Here is a 19,774-nt window from a genome sequence, read left to right as displayed (position 1 = left end):
TTTATCTAGTGCTAATACTCTAGCATTGGAAAATGATGTTTGTTTAGATTGGAACTTAAATGGCGTCTTCATATGGGCACTGAGAAGGACTAGACGTACTGGTGATTTTTAGCAGTTAGATTAGAGCAGTAACTGCTGTAATGATTAAATTTCTTGTCTCTGAAGAATTTTGCCGAGGGCAGATGATTGAAGGAAAATGCAGTGTAGGTTCTGTGAAGGGCACAGAATAGAATGCTGCCAGGACTGGCACCTCCAGAGCCATAGGTCTGCCAACACAAGGGACCTTAACTAGGCCTTTCAACACCATGAGAATATAAATTCAGTGTAGGTAGATAATGTCTACTGTTGAAATATTTATGTACATAATCTTACAGCTATGCAATGCCAGTTAATTAGCAGTTTTACATGAACATATAGTTCTTAGAAGAAAACATTTTTTTGAAGAGACTTTTCTGCTCTAAATGGCAAGAGGAATTTACTGATATCAATGGTAACCACTGTGTAAAATTATGTAATTGTTAACTAGTAAAGGAAGCTTATTGTAACATTAACAATAATACCAAAAATGACTTAATACAAAAAAAATTTTTAAAGATGTATTTATTTTTATTGGAAAGACAGATTTACAAAGAGAGACAGAAAGATCTTGCATCTGCTGCTTTACTTCCCAGGTGGCCACAATGGCCAGAGCTGAGCCAATCTGAAGCCAGGAGCCAGGAGCTTCTTCAGGTCTCCCATGTGGGTGCAGGGTCCCAAAGCTTTGGGCTGTCCTTAACTGCTTTCCCAGGCAATTAGCAGGGAGCTGGATGGGAAGTGGAATAGCCAGGACACGAACCAACCCCCATATGGGATCCTGGTGCATGCAAGGCGAGGATTTAACTATTGAGCCATTGCACTGGGCCCTTAAAATAGTTTTTATTCTTGTATATGAATAGACAGTTTTTTTGGATTCAGTAATTCAAATAATTTTGAAGAATTTTGTTTTTTGTTTGTTTGTTTGTTTAAAGATTTATTTATTTTTATTGGAAAGGCAGATTTACAGAGAGAAGGAGAAACAGAGAGAGAAAGATCCTCCATCCGCTGGTTCACTCCCCAAATGGCCGCAACGGCAGGAGCTGAGCCGATCCGAAGCCAGGAGCCGGGAGCCTCTTCCGGGTCTCCCATGCGGGTACAGGGTCCCAAGGCTTTGGGTCATCCTCTACTGCTTTTCCAGGCCATAAGCAGGGAGTTGGATGGGAAGTGGATAAGTTGGTAAATGAACTGGTGGCCTTATGGGTGCCGGCACTTGCAAGCAAGGGAATAGTTAGTTGAGCCATTTGAATTGCCCCCCATTTTAAAGGGTTTGTAATGTAGGGAGTGTGTTCAGTTTATGGCTACAGTAGATTTTAGAAAATAGAATATACAGCTACATATGGTCCACAGGCTGTATTTAATGTATATATGAAGATTTATACACTCATACATGTACTATGTGCATCTTTAAGGACTTAAAGGAGTGTATCAGTGCACTTATAATGTCTAGTTGGAATTGTGAGCAGTTATTTTTCAGTGTGTTTTATTCTACATTTCAATGTACATGTTCAGTAAAAAATGTGTATGTTTTTATTAGATGATTTGAAGTGTGAGATGAGCAGGGAGAACTTGCAGTTGCAGTAATGTTTTAATTGCAACTTTTGATCAGTTTGGTGAAATTCACCTGCATGGAAGAGCAGTTAGTGATGGCTCAGAGCTAGTTGCTTCACTTTAACCAGAACACACAGCCTTCTTGTCCGTTTATGCATATGTCTCCCGGGGTGCTATGTTATGTCCGAAGTGAGAAGACTTGACTTTTTCCTTCTAGTTATGTCAGTTATGGTGTTGTTGAACTTGCTGTTGTTTGCTTGTTAGACTTCACGGAAGCCTCGTGAGGAGCGGGATGTATCCCAGTGTGAAAGTGTGGCTTCCACCGTTTCTGCCCAGGAGGACGAGGACATCGAAGCCTCCAATGAGGAAGAGAATCCAGAGGACAGCGAAGGTATCTCAAAAGTCGTAGATTTAACCTGGCCTCTGCTATCCCAGACACATCGCGTTTAGCTTCATTCTTTGCGTAAGAATTTCTCTTGAAGGAAGTGTATTTTTTGTGTTATGCAGCTGTTAAACATAATGTGTTTGTTTATATAACCAACAACTGTTTATGTGATGCCTGAGGCTGTGCAGGTGCTGCAACCGGAAGCTGTTGGGGGTGACAGTCCTGCTTTAGCCACACGTCTGCACGGGGGAGCTACGCTGTGTCCCTTGGTGTCAGCACTTGCATTTCCCTCCTTATCTGTGCTTTGAGTCTGATTTGTTTCATCCCTTCCCAAAAATTTTTATCACAAAAGAATTAATGACCCGAGGAGTAGGAAAAAACACCAAGCTGAGAAGCTTAAGGAAAAAAATAATATTCCTTAAATCATTGACAGTTTGCTGAAAATGGTTTTTTCTTTCTTGAGTTTTTGCTGAAAGATGGAAGGGCAGCTAATTTATTTCAATTTTCAGTGTCACGTTTCTATGCATTTCTTTTGTAAATTGAACTGCTTCTGATTCAGAGGTTTTCATAAATGCTATTAGTAGTTCTTTGTACATTAAACAAGTTTGTGTTTTGTGTATGAATATTTTCTCCATCTCATTTGCCTTTTAGTTTTGAATTACAGCAGTTTAAATTCTATATGTAGAGTTGTTTATCTTTTTTTTTTATAAGCAGTTTTATTTTATATAAGATCTGGAAGTTCTATACCCTAGAGTTTAGAAATGTTAGATTCTGTTATTTTTTTCTCTACAGATTATTATGGCTGCTTTTCAGACTTACATGAAATGGACTTTGTTTTTGAATAATAAGTAGTTTTTCTTTTTTTCTGTGAGGTTTTTTTGTGAAATGCAAGGTGGTTGTTACAAGCAAGCATAAATAGAATATTGGAGCAAGCTGGGCTGGATTAAGATAGCCAGCAACAAGGAATGCAGCTGGTGTGTTCATGATCCTTTCAAAGAGCCCACTAGGGTTTGTTCCTGTTAATAGGTTTGTATCTGGTAGCTAGTATTCTTGGATTATAAACATAAATGAAATCTTTGGTCATACTCTTCAACCATGCTCTGAAAACACTTAGACTCCTTACTGCGTAACTTTTGTTGTAGTATAGCATTAATAACTGTTCTGTTTTAGTATTTATTATTTTTAATCTTATATTGTGCCTAGTTTGTAAATTAAACTTTACTCTTAAGTGTGTGTGCGCATGCAGAAAAGAATTTGTGTAGGATTTATTCCTGCCTGCCATGGCAGGCTTCTGCTGAAGGAGTCTCGAAGTACATTTTCCACAGATAAGGAAGAACAGCTGTATCAGTCTCCATGACCTGCTGTCAACAGAATACCTTAGCCTGAGTGGTTTCTGCTGCATTTCCTCATCTCTCAGATTTCGGGAAGCGGGCAGTCTGAGATCAAGGTGCTGGCAGAGTTGCCTTCTGATGAGCAGTCTCTTCCTGCCTTGCTGATAGCCAGCTGCCCTCTGTGCTGTCCCCACATGGCCTTTGCCCCTGGTGCACTCCTGCCGCCTCTTCCTTTCCCCAGCAGTCCTGCTGGATTGCAGCCCACCCGCTGACCTCATCTACCCTGCATTGCCTCCTGGAAGCCCCGTCTCCATATGCGGGCACACCAGAGTTAGAGCTTTTACATAGAAATTTTGGACTAGGAAAATGCAGTTCAAGCCATAACAAAGCTTGTCCATGTGTAGGCTTGCAGTTTCTCAAAAACTGAGCAACAGTAAGTGACTTTTTCCCTTTTATTTATTTCCTGTTGTTGGGTCTTAGTGTGTGGTTGCTTGAAGTTGCCAAGATTGGTATTACAATAACGTGGTCACCTGTCAGTGTTCGGCAGCATGGCTGTGTCCTGCATGTGTTTTCCTTTTGATAACTGGAGTAGTTTTCTAATAATAGGACGTGGACTCAACAGTAGAAACCCAAGGTCTCTCTTCATTTCTTTTTGACTTCACTTGGAAAGTGTCAAAGAATGTAAAAACTGTATGAATTAATTCATTTGTTAATCTTAATGGGACACTCTCCAGGTGCATTGCCTGTTGTGTGGCAAGTTTCTTACCAGTGGAAGAATAAAGGCAGCTGCGGAAGGGAGAATTCAGTCTCTAAAACACATCTGACTCTGTTTCCCTGAAATACATCCGTATTTCCCTAAAACACATCTGACGCTACATCTTTCATGGTCAGAAGAGTTAAAACAGAATACCTGAAACTTGGTCAAATTTGGATTTTTGTTGTTGTTGTTATTGCTTTATGCTGTTCCTCCAGGATTTTTTATTTTTAGGAAAAAACTCATGTTTCTCTGGCATTTGGTGAAACATTTTGTATTGGAAATGTCTCTGCCCTTTGGCATATTGAAAATTTTGCTTACATTTAAGTGGTATCCACTGCACAGTCACTGGCCTGTCTTGGGTTTAGTCATAGATGACGTGTCAGTTCGCCCTTGGATTTAAGGCTTGCCTTCGCAGTGTCGTTAGAGTGAAGGTTAACCTCAGGTGTTTTTCTTGCTCTTCATCGTTTGATAGCATGTCTAACGAACAGTAATTTTTACTCAGTAAAGTCTTTCCTTTGTGTGAGGTATACCTTCCAGAATTTTTGCTGGTCTTTTTGTTTGGTTTTTGAGGCTTGAACTCCTAGAGTCCACAGATTTAACTCCTTATTTCTATCTAGATGTCTCAGAACCACATCTTTTCCGCTTCACTACCCCTGCACGCTGTTTCTTCCTCCAGTCGTTCCCAGTATCAGATAAAGTTCCTGTCATAATTTTTTCTTGTTCTCCATCTGCAATCTGGCAATAATAGATCCCTTCCTCACCTGCTTTTGTGCTATAAAGTTTTGAGCCATTCCAATGCAGCATCTTTTTGATAAGTTCTTCTTCTTTTTTTTAATTCTAGTTCTTCACTCAGCATGCAGCGTGTTCTTCATACAGTATGCTAGAACTTGTAATCTGTACTCCAGTATACTTTCCCATACCCCCTCACAGGCACTCAGGACATCCTGCCTGAATTGAACAGTTGACCCTCTGAGCTCCTGCCAGCCTCTGTTCTGCTTGTTCCGTTGGCTCGGAGCACACTGCCCTTTGCTGCTCAGAGCCAGCCGCGCTCGCTCCTCCTGCCCCCGGTCAAGGCCTCTGCTGTAACGCTCTTCCTTAGAATGTGGCTCACTCTCACGTCTGGCAGGCTTCTGTTTAGATGTCAGTGTGCCCCCTGTGCAAGCCCTCACCGCCCTCTCCTGCTCTCTAGATTTTGTTATGTGGTCATTACAGATTCTGCTATCATTTGACACTCCGCACATGTGCTGTTGTCTGTTCAGCATAGAATATGGGCTCCATGAGAGCAGATATTTCGTTTTCTCTGCTTTGTACCCAGAATCTCAAAGAATTTCCTACACATAGTGGGTGTTTTATACATAGTTGAGTGAATGAAATAATGAATTTGTGGAATGTTTAGGATATTTTGACATGCTAAAAATGTTCTTATTAGATGGTCATGAAAGTTTTGATTATATTTTTCCATATAAATGGCATATTTATAACTTTGTAGCATCAAAGCTTCATGTTTGCTGAATATATTTCTACGTGTTTTCCATAGTTACATATATCTTATCCTAAATTGTCTCCTAATGTTTTTAAAATCTTTATTCCATCTAGAATTATTTCCTATATCTGTAGGGCCCATGTTTTTGTTTCATGGAGCTGGTTCTGACAAGTTTTTACTGAATAAATATTGCTTTAAAATACCACATTTGACCTGTTAATTTTGCAGGCCTGTTAGCATCTGTTTCTGGACTGTCTGCTGCTGTGTGTTACCCTTCTCTGGGGCAGTTTTCAACATGCTGTGAAGCACTGGCTCTGCTGTCATTTTGACTGAGCGACAAGTCTTCCCTCATTGCACTAATTTTTAGTTTTTTAAGTTTCTCAAGGACTTAACCCAATTTAACATATATACCGAAGAGTTATCTAAGAGGATTTTTTTTTACAAACTGGATTTTCATGGAAAGTGTGCACATCTCTATAGACTGTTTATAGCAGTGACAAATTGGAAGTAACCCAAGAATTCAACAGAGGAATGGTTAACTTGATTTAGACCTTTCCTGACCTCCCATTGAATGCATGATTCATCTAGGGTGTGAGTCGGCTGTGTGCTAGGCACAGTGTTTATCCCTAAAGTTTCAGAGAACCAGAATGTATGGTCTTCAGTTTATGGAACTTTTTAAAAGGGGATTTATTTGTTTTACTTGAAAATCAGAGTTAGAGGGACAGAGAGAGTGCTCTTCTGTTGACTTGCCAGATGGCAGCAATGGCCAGGGCTAAGCTAATCCAGAGCCAGGAACCAGGAGCTTCTTCTGCATCTCCCAAGTGGGTCCAGGGGTTCAAGGCCTTGGGCCATCATCCAGTGCTTTTCCAAGACATTAGCAGGGAGCAGGATTGGAAGTGGAGTAGCCAGGACTCAAACTGGTGCCTCCTGGGTTGTCAGCACTGCAGATGGAGGATTAACTTGTCATGCCATTATACTAGTCCCCACATTATGAAATTTGTGGTCTGGCAGAAATAACCAGACATCAAATAACTATGTACGTAGACAAAATTGTGTTAGGAGGTGTGAGGAATAGCATCTAACTTTGTTCAGCTGTGGAAGGCTTATAGTGCATGTGATATTTGAGCTGTCTCCACAGGACAAGTAGCTGACAGAGCCTTTTAGCAGGGGTGGATGTTGTGCGCTTTCTCTATGATACAAGGTGTAATGGGGCATTAGGAAAATGGAAAGGCCAGTGAGTCTGCAATACTGAAAGCTGTGTGCAAGATGAACGGGAGACGCTGGTACGGCCCTGCCTGCCAGGCTTTGCAGGCCATAGTGATGGGTTTCCATTGAAAAGATAGAAAAAGAGAGTGAATGTGTGTTATGGTAAGATTTGGCTTTAAAAAAGCTCGCTCTGTGGTTGATGTGGAGGATGATGTGAGGTGGAGAGTGCAAAGAGCTGCTTAGGGATTTGAGTGGTCGCTGTGAAGCTCAGCAGACGGGGGGTTCAGGGATATATATCCAGAGAAAATCGGGTTTACCAAGCCAGGCTCATGGGATCTCAGAAAGGAATCGTCAAAAGATGAACCGTAGGTGTCTGGCTTATGGTTGGATAGTAAACACTCGAAAAAAAAAAATGCTTGTTTACTTGAGATTATTGACATATTGGCACTGGACTTTCAATATAACTAGGTAAAGATGTCAGAAATATTAAAACTATAGGTATGAAATGGTAAAAGAATGGGGAAAAGACCGTTGTTAGAATAAAAAAAAATGAAGTACTATTCTAGAACCTTGCTGTCTGGTGTCATAATTTCTAGATGTCTACTTGTGGCTTTTGAGTACTTAACTGTGACTAGTTCAAATTGAGATAATACTGAAAATAAAGTACACACCAGACTTCTAAGACCTAATACTGGAAAAGGTAAAATCTTAATTCACTGATGTGATTTGGCTTACATTCCTGTGGGGCAAGGGTCATTTTAGAATGTGAACACTGCTCATTTTATTATTATTTTATTGCAAAGTCAGATATACAGAGAGGAGGAGAGACAAAGAGGAAGATCTTCCGTCCTATGATTCACTCCCCAGGTGGCCCACAATGGCTGGAGAGCTAAGCTGATATGAAACCAGGGCCCTGGAGTGGATCCTTTTCTGGGTCTCCCACGCGGGTGCAGGGTCCCAAGGCTTTGGGCGGTCCTCGACTGCTTTCCCAGGCCACAAGCAGGGAGCTGGATGGGAAGTGGGGCCACTGGGATTAGAACCAGCACCCATATGGGATCCCGGCATGTGCAAGGTGAGGACTTTAACTGCTAGACTACCATGCTGGGGCCTGTTATTATTTCTTAGTACTTATTTACTGATTATGTGTGTTTGGCAGTCAGTTACCGAGACAGAGTCAGATCTTCTTCCTTGGTTCACTCCCCAGGTGACTGCCAAGGATGGTGCTGCACTGGTCTGAACCTGGGAGCCAGGAGCTCCCTCTGGGTCTCTTAGGTGAATGTAGGGGCCCGCTGTCTTCAGACATTCCAGATGGGATGTGGCACCACGAACAGGATTAGCTTGCTACGCCAACAGCCTGGCCTGTACTACTAACTTTAAACACACACACAAACAGAAAGGTCAATGGAATTGTTGCAGGATGTTACTAGTTATGGCAACATGTTGTGTTTTGTTTTCCTGTCTTTGTTTCAAATATCATATAAATTACTTTTGGACATTAAAAGCTTTTGTGCTTTCAATTGCAGAAGCTCAAGACAATTTAATCTTTCTCTTGCACACTTTGTAGAAAACTTTAGCTTTCCCAGTGGCTGTAAGTACTTCAATGAGGTCATCCACGGAGTGTAATCCATCCTAAACGAGCACTTTGAAGCATGGTTTCTGTCACCACCTGAAGAGTGTCATTATCAGATTTTTATGCTGTATCATTATCTTTAAGGTGCTGAAAATAGTTCTGATACAGAAAGTGCTCCTTCTCCTTCACCAGTTGAAGCTGTCAAGCCCGGTGAAGACAGCACTGAAAACGCTACTTCTCGCGGAAGCGCGGAAGCCGTGGCTGAGCTCGAGTCCACCGCTGAAACCGCCCCGGGTGCGTCTCCTGCCTCAGCGGCCCCAAGCGCCAAAGCAGCTGAGAGTGAAAGCGCGGAGAGCCAGACGAATGCCACCGTCAGCGTGGAGCCCGCAGAGCCGATGGACATCGAGCAGCAGGAATGCAGCGCTGAAGCAGGTTCTGTGCTTGATACCCCAGTCACTACCAAAGCAGACCCTGGAGATGTTGACATTAGGGTGCCGGAAAACGGTGCTCCTACAGCAGAAGGTGAAACCAAAGAAAGAGACTTGGAGAGAGCCAGTGAAAAGGCAGAGCCTAGAGATGAAGACTTGGAGGTGACCCAGCAGATCAATCCCCAAAGGCCTGAGCCCCAGTCAGACAACGACTCCAGCGCCACCTGCAGTGCTGATGAAGATGTGGAGGGCGAGCCAGAACGGCAGAGGTGAGACTGGCCCCTTAGGTGTCAGCTGGCCGTACTCTGCCGGCTGCTGGCAGGATCATACAATGATGTCTCCTGCAGAGACAAGTGACAGTTTCTTTTACGATTTTGATATTGGTCTGTGATGCCAGGAACGATTGTGTGATCATTGCTTTCTTAAAAGAGATCGACTGTAAATTTTTTCTATTATTTGTCTGTATCTTTATATATAGGATGATATATACATATATATATATATATCATAATATATATATCATCTTTGTCTCTTTCTGTGTCTGTTTTCTTCTCTGGGATTTTTCAGCTGACTGTGTATGATGGGGTGGGACATGGTGATGGAAGGAGAGGTGAAGGGCATGGGCTTCAGCTATGATTCTCTCTGAGATGACAGACGTCACAGCAAGGCCACCTTTGTTGTCTGAGATGTAAGAAAATGCCAAGAGGAGAAGCATCCTAAGTGTTCTGAAAATAATGTAGAACATGATTTAAGTGCAAGCTTTCCATGTCAGTTGAAATTTTAATTCATATTTGTGAATGACTAAGGGGCTTCATAGATGGTTGGGGAAAATGTGCTTTACCTTTTTTTTGGTTTGTTTTTGTAAATATCTATATATATTTACATTGAACAAGTAACAGAGAGAGAGAGAGAGAGAGACACCAGCCAGTGCTGGCCCAAGCTGGAGCATGGGGCTTCATCCGGGTCCCACATGAGTAGCAGAGGCTCAAACCCTTGGGCCGGTTTCCACTGCTTCTCCAGGCTGTTGGCAGCAGCTGGATCAGGTCATGAACTGGTGCCCATATGCAGCGCCTGCCGTGCTGGTCCTTCCCATTCATCTCCTTTTTAAAAATTATTATCATCGTTTTATGAGATAGTTCCATAGTTCCTGGAATTTCCCTTACCTTCTGCACAAGTCCCCTCCCCTCCACCACTGAGTTCCCCTATATTATTACTATAGTTTAGTTCTTCATAAACCCTCATATGTCCATCCCCTTTTCATTGCTTTTGCTCATGCAGTTTTTAAAGTACCTTTGTAAAATTTCATATATAATACAAATTAATTTTTCAGTAATTTTAGTCTGTAAAGCAAATTAGCATGAAATGTTTATTACATCTTTATCACTTTTGAAAATGCTACAATGAAGAGATACATATTTCACAGGAATTGATGCTTCTTTATTTAATATCTAATGTCATTCCTCTACGCAGGTTCTGTACAAAGCATTCAGTTAACTGTGAAAAAGAAATATTGTCCACATTTTAGAATGCCTGGGTTCTTCGCTCTGGCTCCTGACTCTATTTCCCGACAAATGTAGACTCTGGGAGGCACTGACATTGGCGCCGATAATTGGGCTCTTATTACCTACTGCCTCTCTGCCGCTAAACAAATTTTTTGGAAAAATTTTTAAGTTTTTAAAGAAAGAGACAGAGATCTTCTGTTTGCTTAATCACTTCTCAGTATCTACAGCAGCCACGGTTGGGCCAGGCTGAAGCCTCCAGCTGAATCCAGGTCTCCAGTACAGTGGTGTAGGGTGCATATTAGCAGGAAGCTGGAATTAGACGTGGAGCCAGAACTCAGGCCTAGGAAATTTGATATGAGGGTGGACATCTCAAGTTGTATCTTAGCTACTATGCTAAGTAATGGCCACTCAGCTTTATTTGAAAGATTATTTATTTGAAAGGCAGAGTTAAAGAGAAAAAGGAAAAACAGAACAAGATTTCTGTCTGGTGATACATTTCCCCAAATGCCTAGAGTGGCCGAAGCTGGGCCAGTCTGAAACCGGGGTTCAGGAGTTTCTTCTGAGTCTCCCTTGCGGGTGCCATTTCCCAAGGCCTTGGGCCATCCCTCTCTGCTTTCCATGGCGCGTGAGCAGAAGGCTGTGTGTGAGGTGGAGCAGCCAGGACTTGAATTATCCCCCATGGGATGCTGGCACCACTAACTGGCAGCTTTACTTGCTATATCGCAGCTCCAGTCCAGTAAGGTATTTTTTTTTTCCAATTAGATTTTCAAATATGCTTGATAATAGAATCCCAGAAAGCTTGGAAAAAAAAAAATAGGACTTGAATCTGCTGTGTACTTGGGAGTATCCTGAATCCTGAAATGAGGTGAAGTGATGTGATTGTGTAGGTGCACCCTGCCACAGGCGCCTGCGTTTCACACATCAAGTCTCTGCTACCTTCACTGTGTCAGCCTCTTTCACCGTTCCCTCATTTCTGTAGTTTTTAGTTAGGGCTGCAGTGATTCCATCTGTACTGAACATGCACATATCTTTTTACTTGTGTTTATCCAAGTGCAATAACAACTTCACATTGTGGTAGGTGCTGTACGTTAGAGACTTAGAGTGTGTGAGGAAATTTAAGTAGGTTTTATGTAATGTTGTGCCATTTCATGTAAGTAACCTAAACACATCCTCAAAATTTGGGTCACAGAACCAGTCCTCTGCAAATATGGAGAGACCATTCTGTCTTTTCTGCTGTGTCCTTTTTGTTGAAGGAAATAGGCTCACCTAGAATGATAGGGAATGATGGATTCATGGAAATTCTGGTAGTGGGGGCCAGCACATTGTCTCAACTGGCTAATCCTCTACCTCCAGATGCCAGCATTGCATAGGGGCAATGGTTTGTGTCCTGGCTGCTCCACTTCCCATCCAGCCCCCTGCTTGTGGCCTGGGAGAGTAACAGGATGAGCCACAGGTTTGGGACCCTGCACTCACCTGGGAGACCCTAAAGAAGCTCCTGGCTTCAGATCTACTCAACCCCAACCATTGTGGACATCTGGGCAGTGAACCAGCGAATGGAAGATCTTTTTCTTTGTCTTTCCTTCTCCTATAAATCTGCCTTTCCAATAAAAGTGAATAAATTTTTTAAAAAAGTCCTGAATTTAGCTAAGACATCATTTAATCAGAAACTCAACCAGACCCTGTATCCTGTCTTTTGTTGAACTTTCTCCTCATGTTTAATCAGAAACAGGCTGGTAGGCTGTGCAGCAACCTGATTCTATTCAGGGACTTGCCTTTTATAATGTGTCTAGAGTCTATATACACATATAGTATATTTTATTTCTTATGTATTCTACAGTGAGATTGGCTACTAGAATAGTAAGTATCACAGTGATAATTTCTCAAGAGGATATTTTGACACAATAGATGATAGACTTCTCATCCACCAAAATTGAAATAAAACAGGATTTTGGCTTATCTGTTGGCTTATCAGGATATTCTGCCTAGATAGGTCATTCTTTTTTCTTCACAACAGTCTAAATTTAATTTTAGAGGCTTATTTTTAAGTGGAATAAATGTAAGCAGATTTAAACTAGTGCTTTATTTTTTTTTTTTTTAAGAATTTATTTTTATTGGAAAGTCAGATTTCCAAAGTAAAGAAGTGATGGAAAGATCTTCCATTTGCTGATCCACTCCCCAAAATCCAGAGCTGAGTCAGTCTGGAGCCGGAAACCATGAGAGTGACTAGGTCTCTCACACGGGTGGGTGCACAGTCCCAAGGACTTGGGCCATCTGCTGTTCTCTCAGGTTATAAATAAGGGGCTGGATGGGAAGTAGAGTAGCTGAGCTTGATGGTGGTAGATTAGCTTCTTATGCCACATTTGGTCCCAAACTATGGAGCCTTTTTTTTTTTAGGATTTAATTTATTTTTATTGTAAAGTCAGATATACAGAAAGGAGGAGAGACAGAGAAGAAGATTGTCCGTCTGATGACTCACTCCCCAAGTGACCACAATGGCCGGTGCTATGCCGATCTGAAACCAGGAGCCAGGAACCTCCTCCAGGTCTCCCATGTGGGTGCAGGGTCTCAAGGCTTTGGGCCGTCCTCGATTGCTTTCCCAGGCCACAAGCAGGGACCTGGATGGGAAGTGGAGCTGCTGGGGTTAGAACTGGCACCCATATGGGATCCTGGCACGTTCAAGATGAGGACTTTAGCCACAAGGCCACGGCGCTGGGTCCTAGAGTCCCTTTAAAAAGCATTTCTTAAACTCCTTATGTCAAATAAGGATTATTCATGTTTTTGGTATCTGTAAATATGAATGAAAAAATTGGTACAGTAGTAATCTTAAAGAGTGAGCATCTTTTGGAAGATCCTTGTAAAAATATTATAATTTTTGAGCAATACCCTGCAGTCTGTGTCACCTCCAAACTACTGAAAACCTGTTCAATTTTCTACATCTTTGGTGTTATCCCCAATTTTTCACATAATATGTAAATTGTTCCTTTTTATCCATCAATTTTTCTTTTTTTTTTACAAATTAATACATTTAAAACTACTCTCCTCAGTAGCTGTGACAACATTGGTAAATATGACAAGGTGTGCCACTGGTATGTAGTTTCTCAGTTATTCTCAAGTGTAGGTATCTCACCAAGTGCTGCTGATGGAGTCCTGTGGGCTCTTCGCAGCTCTCACAGGAAGGCGGAAGCCTGCTTTTTTGAGTGAAACTCTAGATTTTAAACTGGTAGCACTTATAGGAATACTCTGGTTCTAGCAAAACATCCCATAACAGGTAACTAGTTTTAACCTGATTTAGTAGTACAGTAGAACTGAACTTTTTTGTTAGATTTTGAATTATTTTAATTGAAAATTAAATTAGAGACACAGAGAGAAAGATGTTCCTACTGCTGGTTTACTCCCCAAATGGCCACAAGAACCAGAGCTGGGCTGGTTTGAACCCAGGAGCCAAGAGGTTTTTGTACCATCCTCAGCTGCTTTCCTTGGCCAGTACCAGGGAGCAGCTGGGACTAGAAGCAGCACCCATATGGAATGCGGGTGTCACAGGTACAGTTGGCCCAATATGTCACCATGCCGGCTCCTGAGTGTATTTTAATAGCTATTGTTTTCATGTTCATCATAGAGATGGATGATGAAAGTCAAATAAATTCCATCCTATAAGTCAACATCAGGTTTTTCCTCTTTTGTGAAAAATTAAGATCCTAGATACATTCTGTATTGTTCAAATATATTTAAGGGTTTATGCAATGTGTGTGTGTGTGTGTGTGTTAGAAGTAGGGAAGGTTTTATGTTTGAAGTCTTAAAAAATACACTCACTTACCTTTTTTTTTTTTAATTGATACCTGCAGAATATATCCTCTTGACTCCAAGCCTTCATTGTTAAACCCCACTGGATCTATACTCGTCTCTTCCCCAATAAAACCAAATGCATTAGACCTGCCCCAGCTTCAGCATCGAGCTGCTGTTATCCCACCAATGGTGAGTTTCAGCATACTAAAAGTGAAATGGAAATGTAAAGACCTTTGTAGACATAGTTTTTCTGTGCTGCAGTTGATTCTTGATGTTGTTTAAAATTGTGATTAAAAAAAAAAGCATAAAATTAACCACCCTAACCAATTGTAGGTGTGCAATTCAGTAGTGTTAAGTGAATCTACATTGTTTAGAAACAGATTCCTGAAACTTTTTGATCTTTGAAATTTGAAAATCTGTCCCAGTTACACAAGTCCCTCCCCTAGGCAATGATAATCAGAGTTCTATTTTGCATTTGTGAATGTGACCATTTCACATACCAGTGAACTGTTTTTCCCACAACAGTTGGTTGAAACATGTTAATCTTATTCTTGAAACAGTCAGTTCTCCAACTGGCTTGACACAAACTGGATGTCCTACAACTCAGTCAATTCCAGCACCCACTACCTAGGGTTAGTGTCAGACACTGTACCTCGGGGCTCAGTTCCCCAAGATTGCCCTCACCTGTGAGTACTGAGTCCTCAGGCGACCCACGCTTGCGTTCAGTGAGGTTACAAGCCAGGGCATCTTATCATTCTGTCATTGATAGTTTTTACTTCAATGGTTGCTAGAACTTAGGAAAGTGCCTTCCTCACTGTTACTGCATCCTGTGAAGGATACAGGCATTCACCACCTTTCTTACAGCTCTGCATTCCAACAGGAAAGCTCTCTGAATCCCCAGGGATTTTCTGAACACCTCGGCTTACAGATGCAAGTGGTTGTGTCCCTGGCTCGTCTTGTGCTCTCCGCAAGTGAATGGGGGTTAGGTGAAGCCGAAGGTTCCAAACCTCTAATCTTACTTTCATGTCTTGAACAACCAGCTTATATCCTGAGCCATCTAGGGGCTCCAGCCAATAGTTATCTCATTGGCATTCAGACACTTTTTCTTAAAAAGAGTGAGTGATGGAGAGCATGTTTATTTTGATTTTTGTATCATACCTTTTGTGATCTGCATTGTGTTCAGCTCTGAGAAGCACGGTCTAGCAATTTTAAGCAGTACTGTTGCTTATTAAAGATGGTAAAATCAGTAGAAGCAGTATTGTGAATGCAGTAAGCCTTACTTACAACAGATGGCAATTATTGCCACATTGGTGATTGGTATGTTTAGATTGTTCTTCTTTTTTCTTCTGTAGGTTTCCTGCACCCCATGCAGTATACCCATTGGAACTCCAGTGAGCGGGTATGCCCTCTACCAGCGGCACATTAAAGCGATGCATGAGTCCGCCCTCCTGGAAGAGCAGCGGCAGAGGCAGGAGCAGGCAGATTTGGAATGCAGGAGTTCTACAAGTCCATGTGGTCCTGCTAAAAGTCCCAGCAGAGAGTGGGAAGGTAGGTAGATGGAGCTACCACCTCAGAGAACTTGACTTGAAGGGGAAAAAACTAACCCCCAAAGTAGTGTCTTTTGTGCTTTGCGTGGTAATGACATCTTAACTGGTTTACTATGTTTGTCCCTAACAGGTACAGTTCCTTAACTTGCCCTTAGGTAAACTATTAAGAAATGTTAGTGTTAGCGACTACTGCAGGAGGATAGTAACATTTACTGTTCTGGTTCATGTGAATTTTCTAGTACTCACCTTCATGTTGAGGACTTTATGAGGGCATGTTTTATTCTCTGTTTCTCTGAATTTTCAGTGAGAATTGTTATCTTGTCCTTGAGGTACTGCAGTGTAATGTTCTAATACTCTGAGATAGATTCAACTTTGTCTAGTGGGCTGTGCCGCTCAGACCCTGGCTGAACTTCACCTTGTCATTTGCTAGTTGTGTGGCCATAGTCGACTTACTTAACCGTTTTATGACATTGGTCTTCCCATCTGTGAAGTGACCTTGCTAGGACTGTGAAGTAAGGAATGAGCATTTGTATTGATGTGTAGCACACAGCTGAGCATTTTTTGATGAAAAATGTGTATGCTAATTAATATCATATTCACAGCTTACTAATATAGAAATAACGATAGCGTGCGGGCTACTTATCAGTATGTCATTGTTATTACAAGTGACACATTTTGAATTGATGTGTGCTGTTGCAGTTTTTTCTTTTTTTTAAAGATTGATTTATTTGTTACAAAGTCAGATATACAGAGAGGAGGAGAGACAGAGAGGAAGATCTTCCGTCCGATGATTCACTCCCCAAGTGAGCGCAATGGCTGGTGCTATGCCGATCCGAAGCCAGGAGCCAGGAACTTCTTCCGGGTCTCCCACACGGGTACAGGGTCCCAAAGCTTTGGGCCGTCCTCAACTGCTTTCCCAGGCCACAAGCAGAGAGCTGGATAGGAAGTGGAGCCGCCAGGATTAGAACCGGTGCCCATATGGGATCCTGGCATGTTCAAGGCGAGGACTTTAGCAGCTAGGCCATGCCGCCGGACCTTATTTGAAAGTCAGAGTTTTATATCTATGGAGAGAGGGAGAGAGACAGAGAGATCCTCCATCTGTTGGCTCACTCTCACCGCAATGGCCAGAGCTGGGCTGAGCAAAGCCAGGAACCAGAAGCTTCCTGTGGCACTCTCACATGTGTACAGGGGCCCATGGACTTGAGCCACCCTTTGTTGCTTTCCCAGGCCATAGATCTAAAGCGGAGCATCTGGGACTCGAACCGGCACACCTATGAGACACTGCCATATTAGGCAGATGATTAGCCTGATATGCCACTATGCTGGTCCCAACTTCTGATGTTTTTTTTTTTAAAGATTTATTTTTATTATTTTTTATTGGAAAGGCGGATATACAGAGAGGAGAGACAGAGAGGAAGATCTTCCCTCCGATGATTCACTCCCCAAGTGATTGTAACGGCTGATGCTATGCCGATCCGAAGCCAGGAGCCTCTTCCGGGTCTCCCACATGGGTACAGGGTCCCAAAGCTTTGTGCTGCCCTCGACTGCTTTCCCAGGCCACAGGCAGGGAGGTGGAAGGGAAGCGGGAATGCCGGGATAGAACCGGCGCCCATATGGGATCCCAGGTGTGCAAGGTGAGGACTTTAACCACTTGCGCCACCACGCCGGGCCCAACTTCTAATATTTTTAAGAACTTAATTTATTTTGAAAGCAAGAGTGACAGAGACAGACACTTCATCTGCTGGTTCATTTCTGGAAATGACCACAATAGCCAGGCTGAAGCCAGGAGCCAGAAATTCCATTCTAGTATCCCATGTTGGTAGCAGAAACCCAAGTATGAGCGACCATCTGCTGTCTCCAGGCACATTAGCCAGAAACTGGATCAGAAGCATAGATCCAGCTCCCTGGATCTATGGACCATCCAGATCCCTGCTTGTGGCTGGGGCCCATTGTGGTAGCCTCGCAGCTGAAGTCCTCACCTTGAACATACTGGGATCCCATATAGGCACCAGTTTGTATCCTGGCAGCTCCACTTACCATCCAGCTCCCTGCTTGACGCCTGGGAAAGCATTGAGGATGGCCCAAGAACTTGGGACCCTGTACCTGCATGGGAGACCCAGAAAAGGGTACTGGCTCCTGGCTTTGGATCGGCTCAGTTCTGGTCGTTGCAGCACTTGGGGAGTGAACCAGCAGACAGAGGATCTTCCTCTCTGTCTCTCCTCCTCTCTATATAAAAATAAATCAATAAATCTTTAAAAAAAAAGCATAGGTGAATTTCAGTGCTAGATACTCCAAGGTTTTGGGGTCCAAAACACTGATCCAAACTATTGCACCATAATACTGTTCATGTGCTAACTTTTATAAAAACCTCCTGAGGTGGTAGAACTGGCCTGTGTATTCTGGGTCATGGTGAACCCATGAATAATTTATGTGTTACAGTGTACTTAACATATATGAATACAGTTCCTTATGAAGATAAATGGGGGTTATGAGTTTTATTTATTTTGGTAAGATTTATTTATTTGTAAAGCAGAGTCAGGTAGATTGAGCGCTAATAGCCTTAGGCCCAATGTGAAGGCTCAGTGGCTAAATCCTTACTTGCAAGAGGTGAAATCCCATACGGGCACCATTTTTTGTCCCGCCTGCTACACTTCCCATCCAGCTCCCTGCTTGTGGCTGGGGAAGCGGTAGAGGAGGGCCCAAAGCATTGGGACCCTGCTCCTTTGTAGGAGACCCAGAAGAAGCTCCTGGTTCCTATGTTCAGATCAGCTGAACTCTGGCTGTTGCAGCCACCTAAGGAGTGAACCCAGAGATGGGAGATCCTTTTCTCTATGAGTCTATTTCCAATTTAAAAAAAAAAAAAAACAAAACCTAAATCTTTAAAAAAGGTAAATCTTTCATCCACCAGTTGACTCATCTGGTAAAGAGTCAGGAACTAAATCCAAATCAGCTGTGTATGTGGTAGGGGCCCTTGTACTGGACCCGGGCATATTAGCAGGAAGCTGGATTGAAAGTAGAGCAGATGGGCCTTGAACTTGAACACACATGGGGTAAGGACATGATAGGTGATAGCTTGACATGATATGCCACAATGCCAACCCCAGGACTGTTGGCTTTAGATGCCTTGCATTTCAAGTGTTATTTTGATTTTGCCAGACATCCCTAGCCCCAGTTTTTGTATGCACTGGTGGATGATGGGTGATACTGTTTAGCCCCGCCCAGCTCTTCCACATGGGCGGGTGCCTTGGCCTGACCCAGAGGTGCCTTCAGATTTCTGCCACTAAACCACCTGGTCTCAGCTTCCTTGCCCAGTGCTCGGACGAACCCAGGAGTCATTCCTCCACATCAAACATGCCTTCAGACTCACTCTAGCCGGTACATCCCCGACCTCTCCCCAAGTAGTCTGCAGCTCTGCTTGTCCCAGCCGTGTGCTCCCTGCCTTTGCCCCTTATTTCCATAAACAAATAAATCTAGGTAAAATAAACAAACAAAATGGGTAACTGTGCTGGCACGCTTGTATAGTTAACACAAATTTGGCATGAACCAGGCTCAGAATGCCCGACTGCTATTGGTTGCTCTTCTCTCAGCAGTGTAACTAACACTTGCCGAGGTACAAAGCAATCTAGGCTGTGGTCTACAGCTGAGGTATGAATGTTCCAACTACAAAAGAATCTGTTATCTGAGAGTAGCATGGTATAGAATAGCTTCTTTTGAGCTATGTATTCCTTACATGAATGAGTTATGACAGATTTAGTGAGGAAGAAGTGCAAACTTTTACTAACTTTTAAAGAGTTTCCTTGGATATATTCATGCCAAAGCATAACTTCATTCACTTAGTAATATACAGATCATTCAAATTATGTGTATCGATTTATTATGTTAGAGCCTCATAACTTTTGTTGGTCAGCTTTTAAAAATGAGTTATATAAAAGCTAGAATAACTGAAGCAGGCTAGAACCTAACATTTTGAGATTCCAAGCTGAATTTCATTTCCTGTGGTCAGTCACAGTAACCCATTTGGGTTAGAACTTGGTGGTGTACCAGTTTTTAATCATAATGCAGTGATTTTAAAACCAGACTGTGATCACTTTGAATTAGTGTGACATTAAGGTTTCTCTACAAAGTGGAACAGTTGGTTACATTTTATCCAAAGATTAAG

At 42.4% G+C, this 19,774-nt stretch overlaps 1 protein-coding gene across 5 annotated transcripts in view; it reads left to right on the top strand.

Moving 5' to 3' along the window:
- Window positions 1-19,774, top strand: part of NCOR1 (nuclear receptor corepressor 1) — a 116,660-nt gene that overhangs the window by 57,438 nt on the left and 39,448 nt on the right. For 3 of the 5 annotated variants that reach the window (XM_041001592.1, XM_041001594.1, XM_041001591.1), the window contains 4 exons: window positions 1,888-2,014; window positions 8,500-9,052; window positions 14,128-14,257; window positions 15,421-15,616. In XM_041001592.1, coding sequence (XP_040857526.1) covers window positions 1,888-2,014; window positions 8,500-9,052; window positions 14,128-14,257; window positions 15,421-15,616 — 1,006 coding nt within the window. Of the gene's footprint in view, window positions 1-1,887; window positions 2,015-8,499; window positions 9,053-14,127; window positions 14,258-15,420; window positions 16,214-19,774 lie in introns of those variants that run through there. The other 2 variants (XM_041001593.1, XM_041001595.1) reach the window with 2 other exon arrangements.

This window comes from Ochotona curzoniae, unplaced genomic scaffold (genome assembly GCF_017591425.1).
Source record: "Ochotona curzoniae isolate NIBS_2020 unplaced genomic scaffold, NIBS_Ocur_1.0 scaffold_2453, whole genome shotgun sequence".
NCBI lineage: Eukaryota > Metazoa > Chordata > Mammalia > Lagomorpha > Ochotonidae > Ochotona > Ochotona curzoniae.
This window is presented reverse-complemented; position numbering and strand designations above follow the sequence as displayed.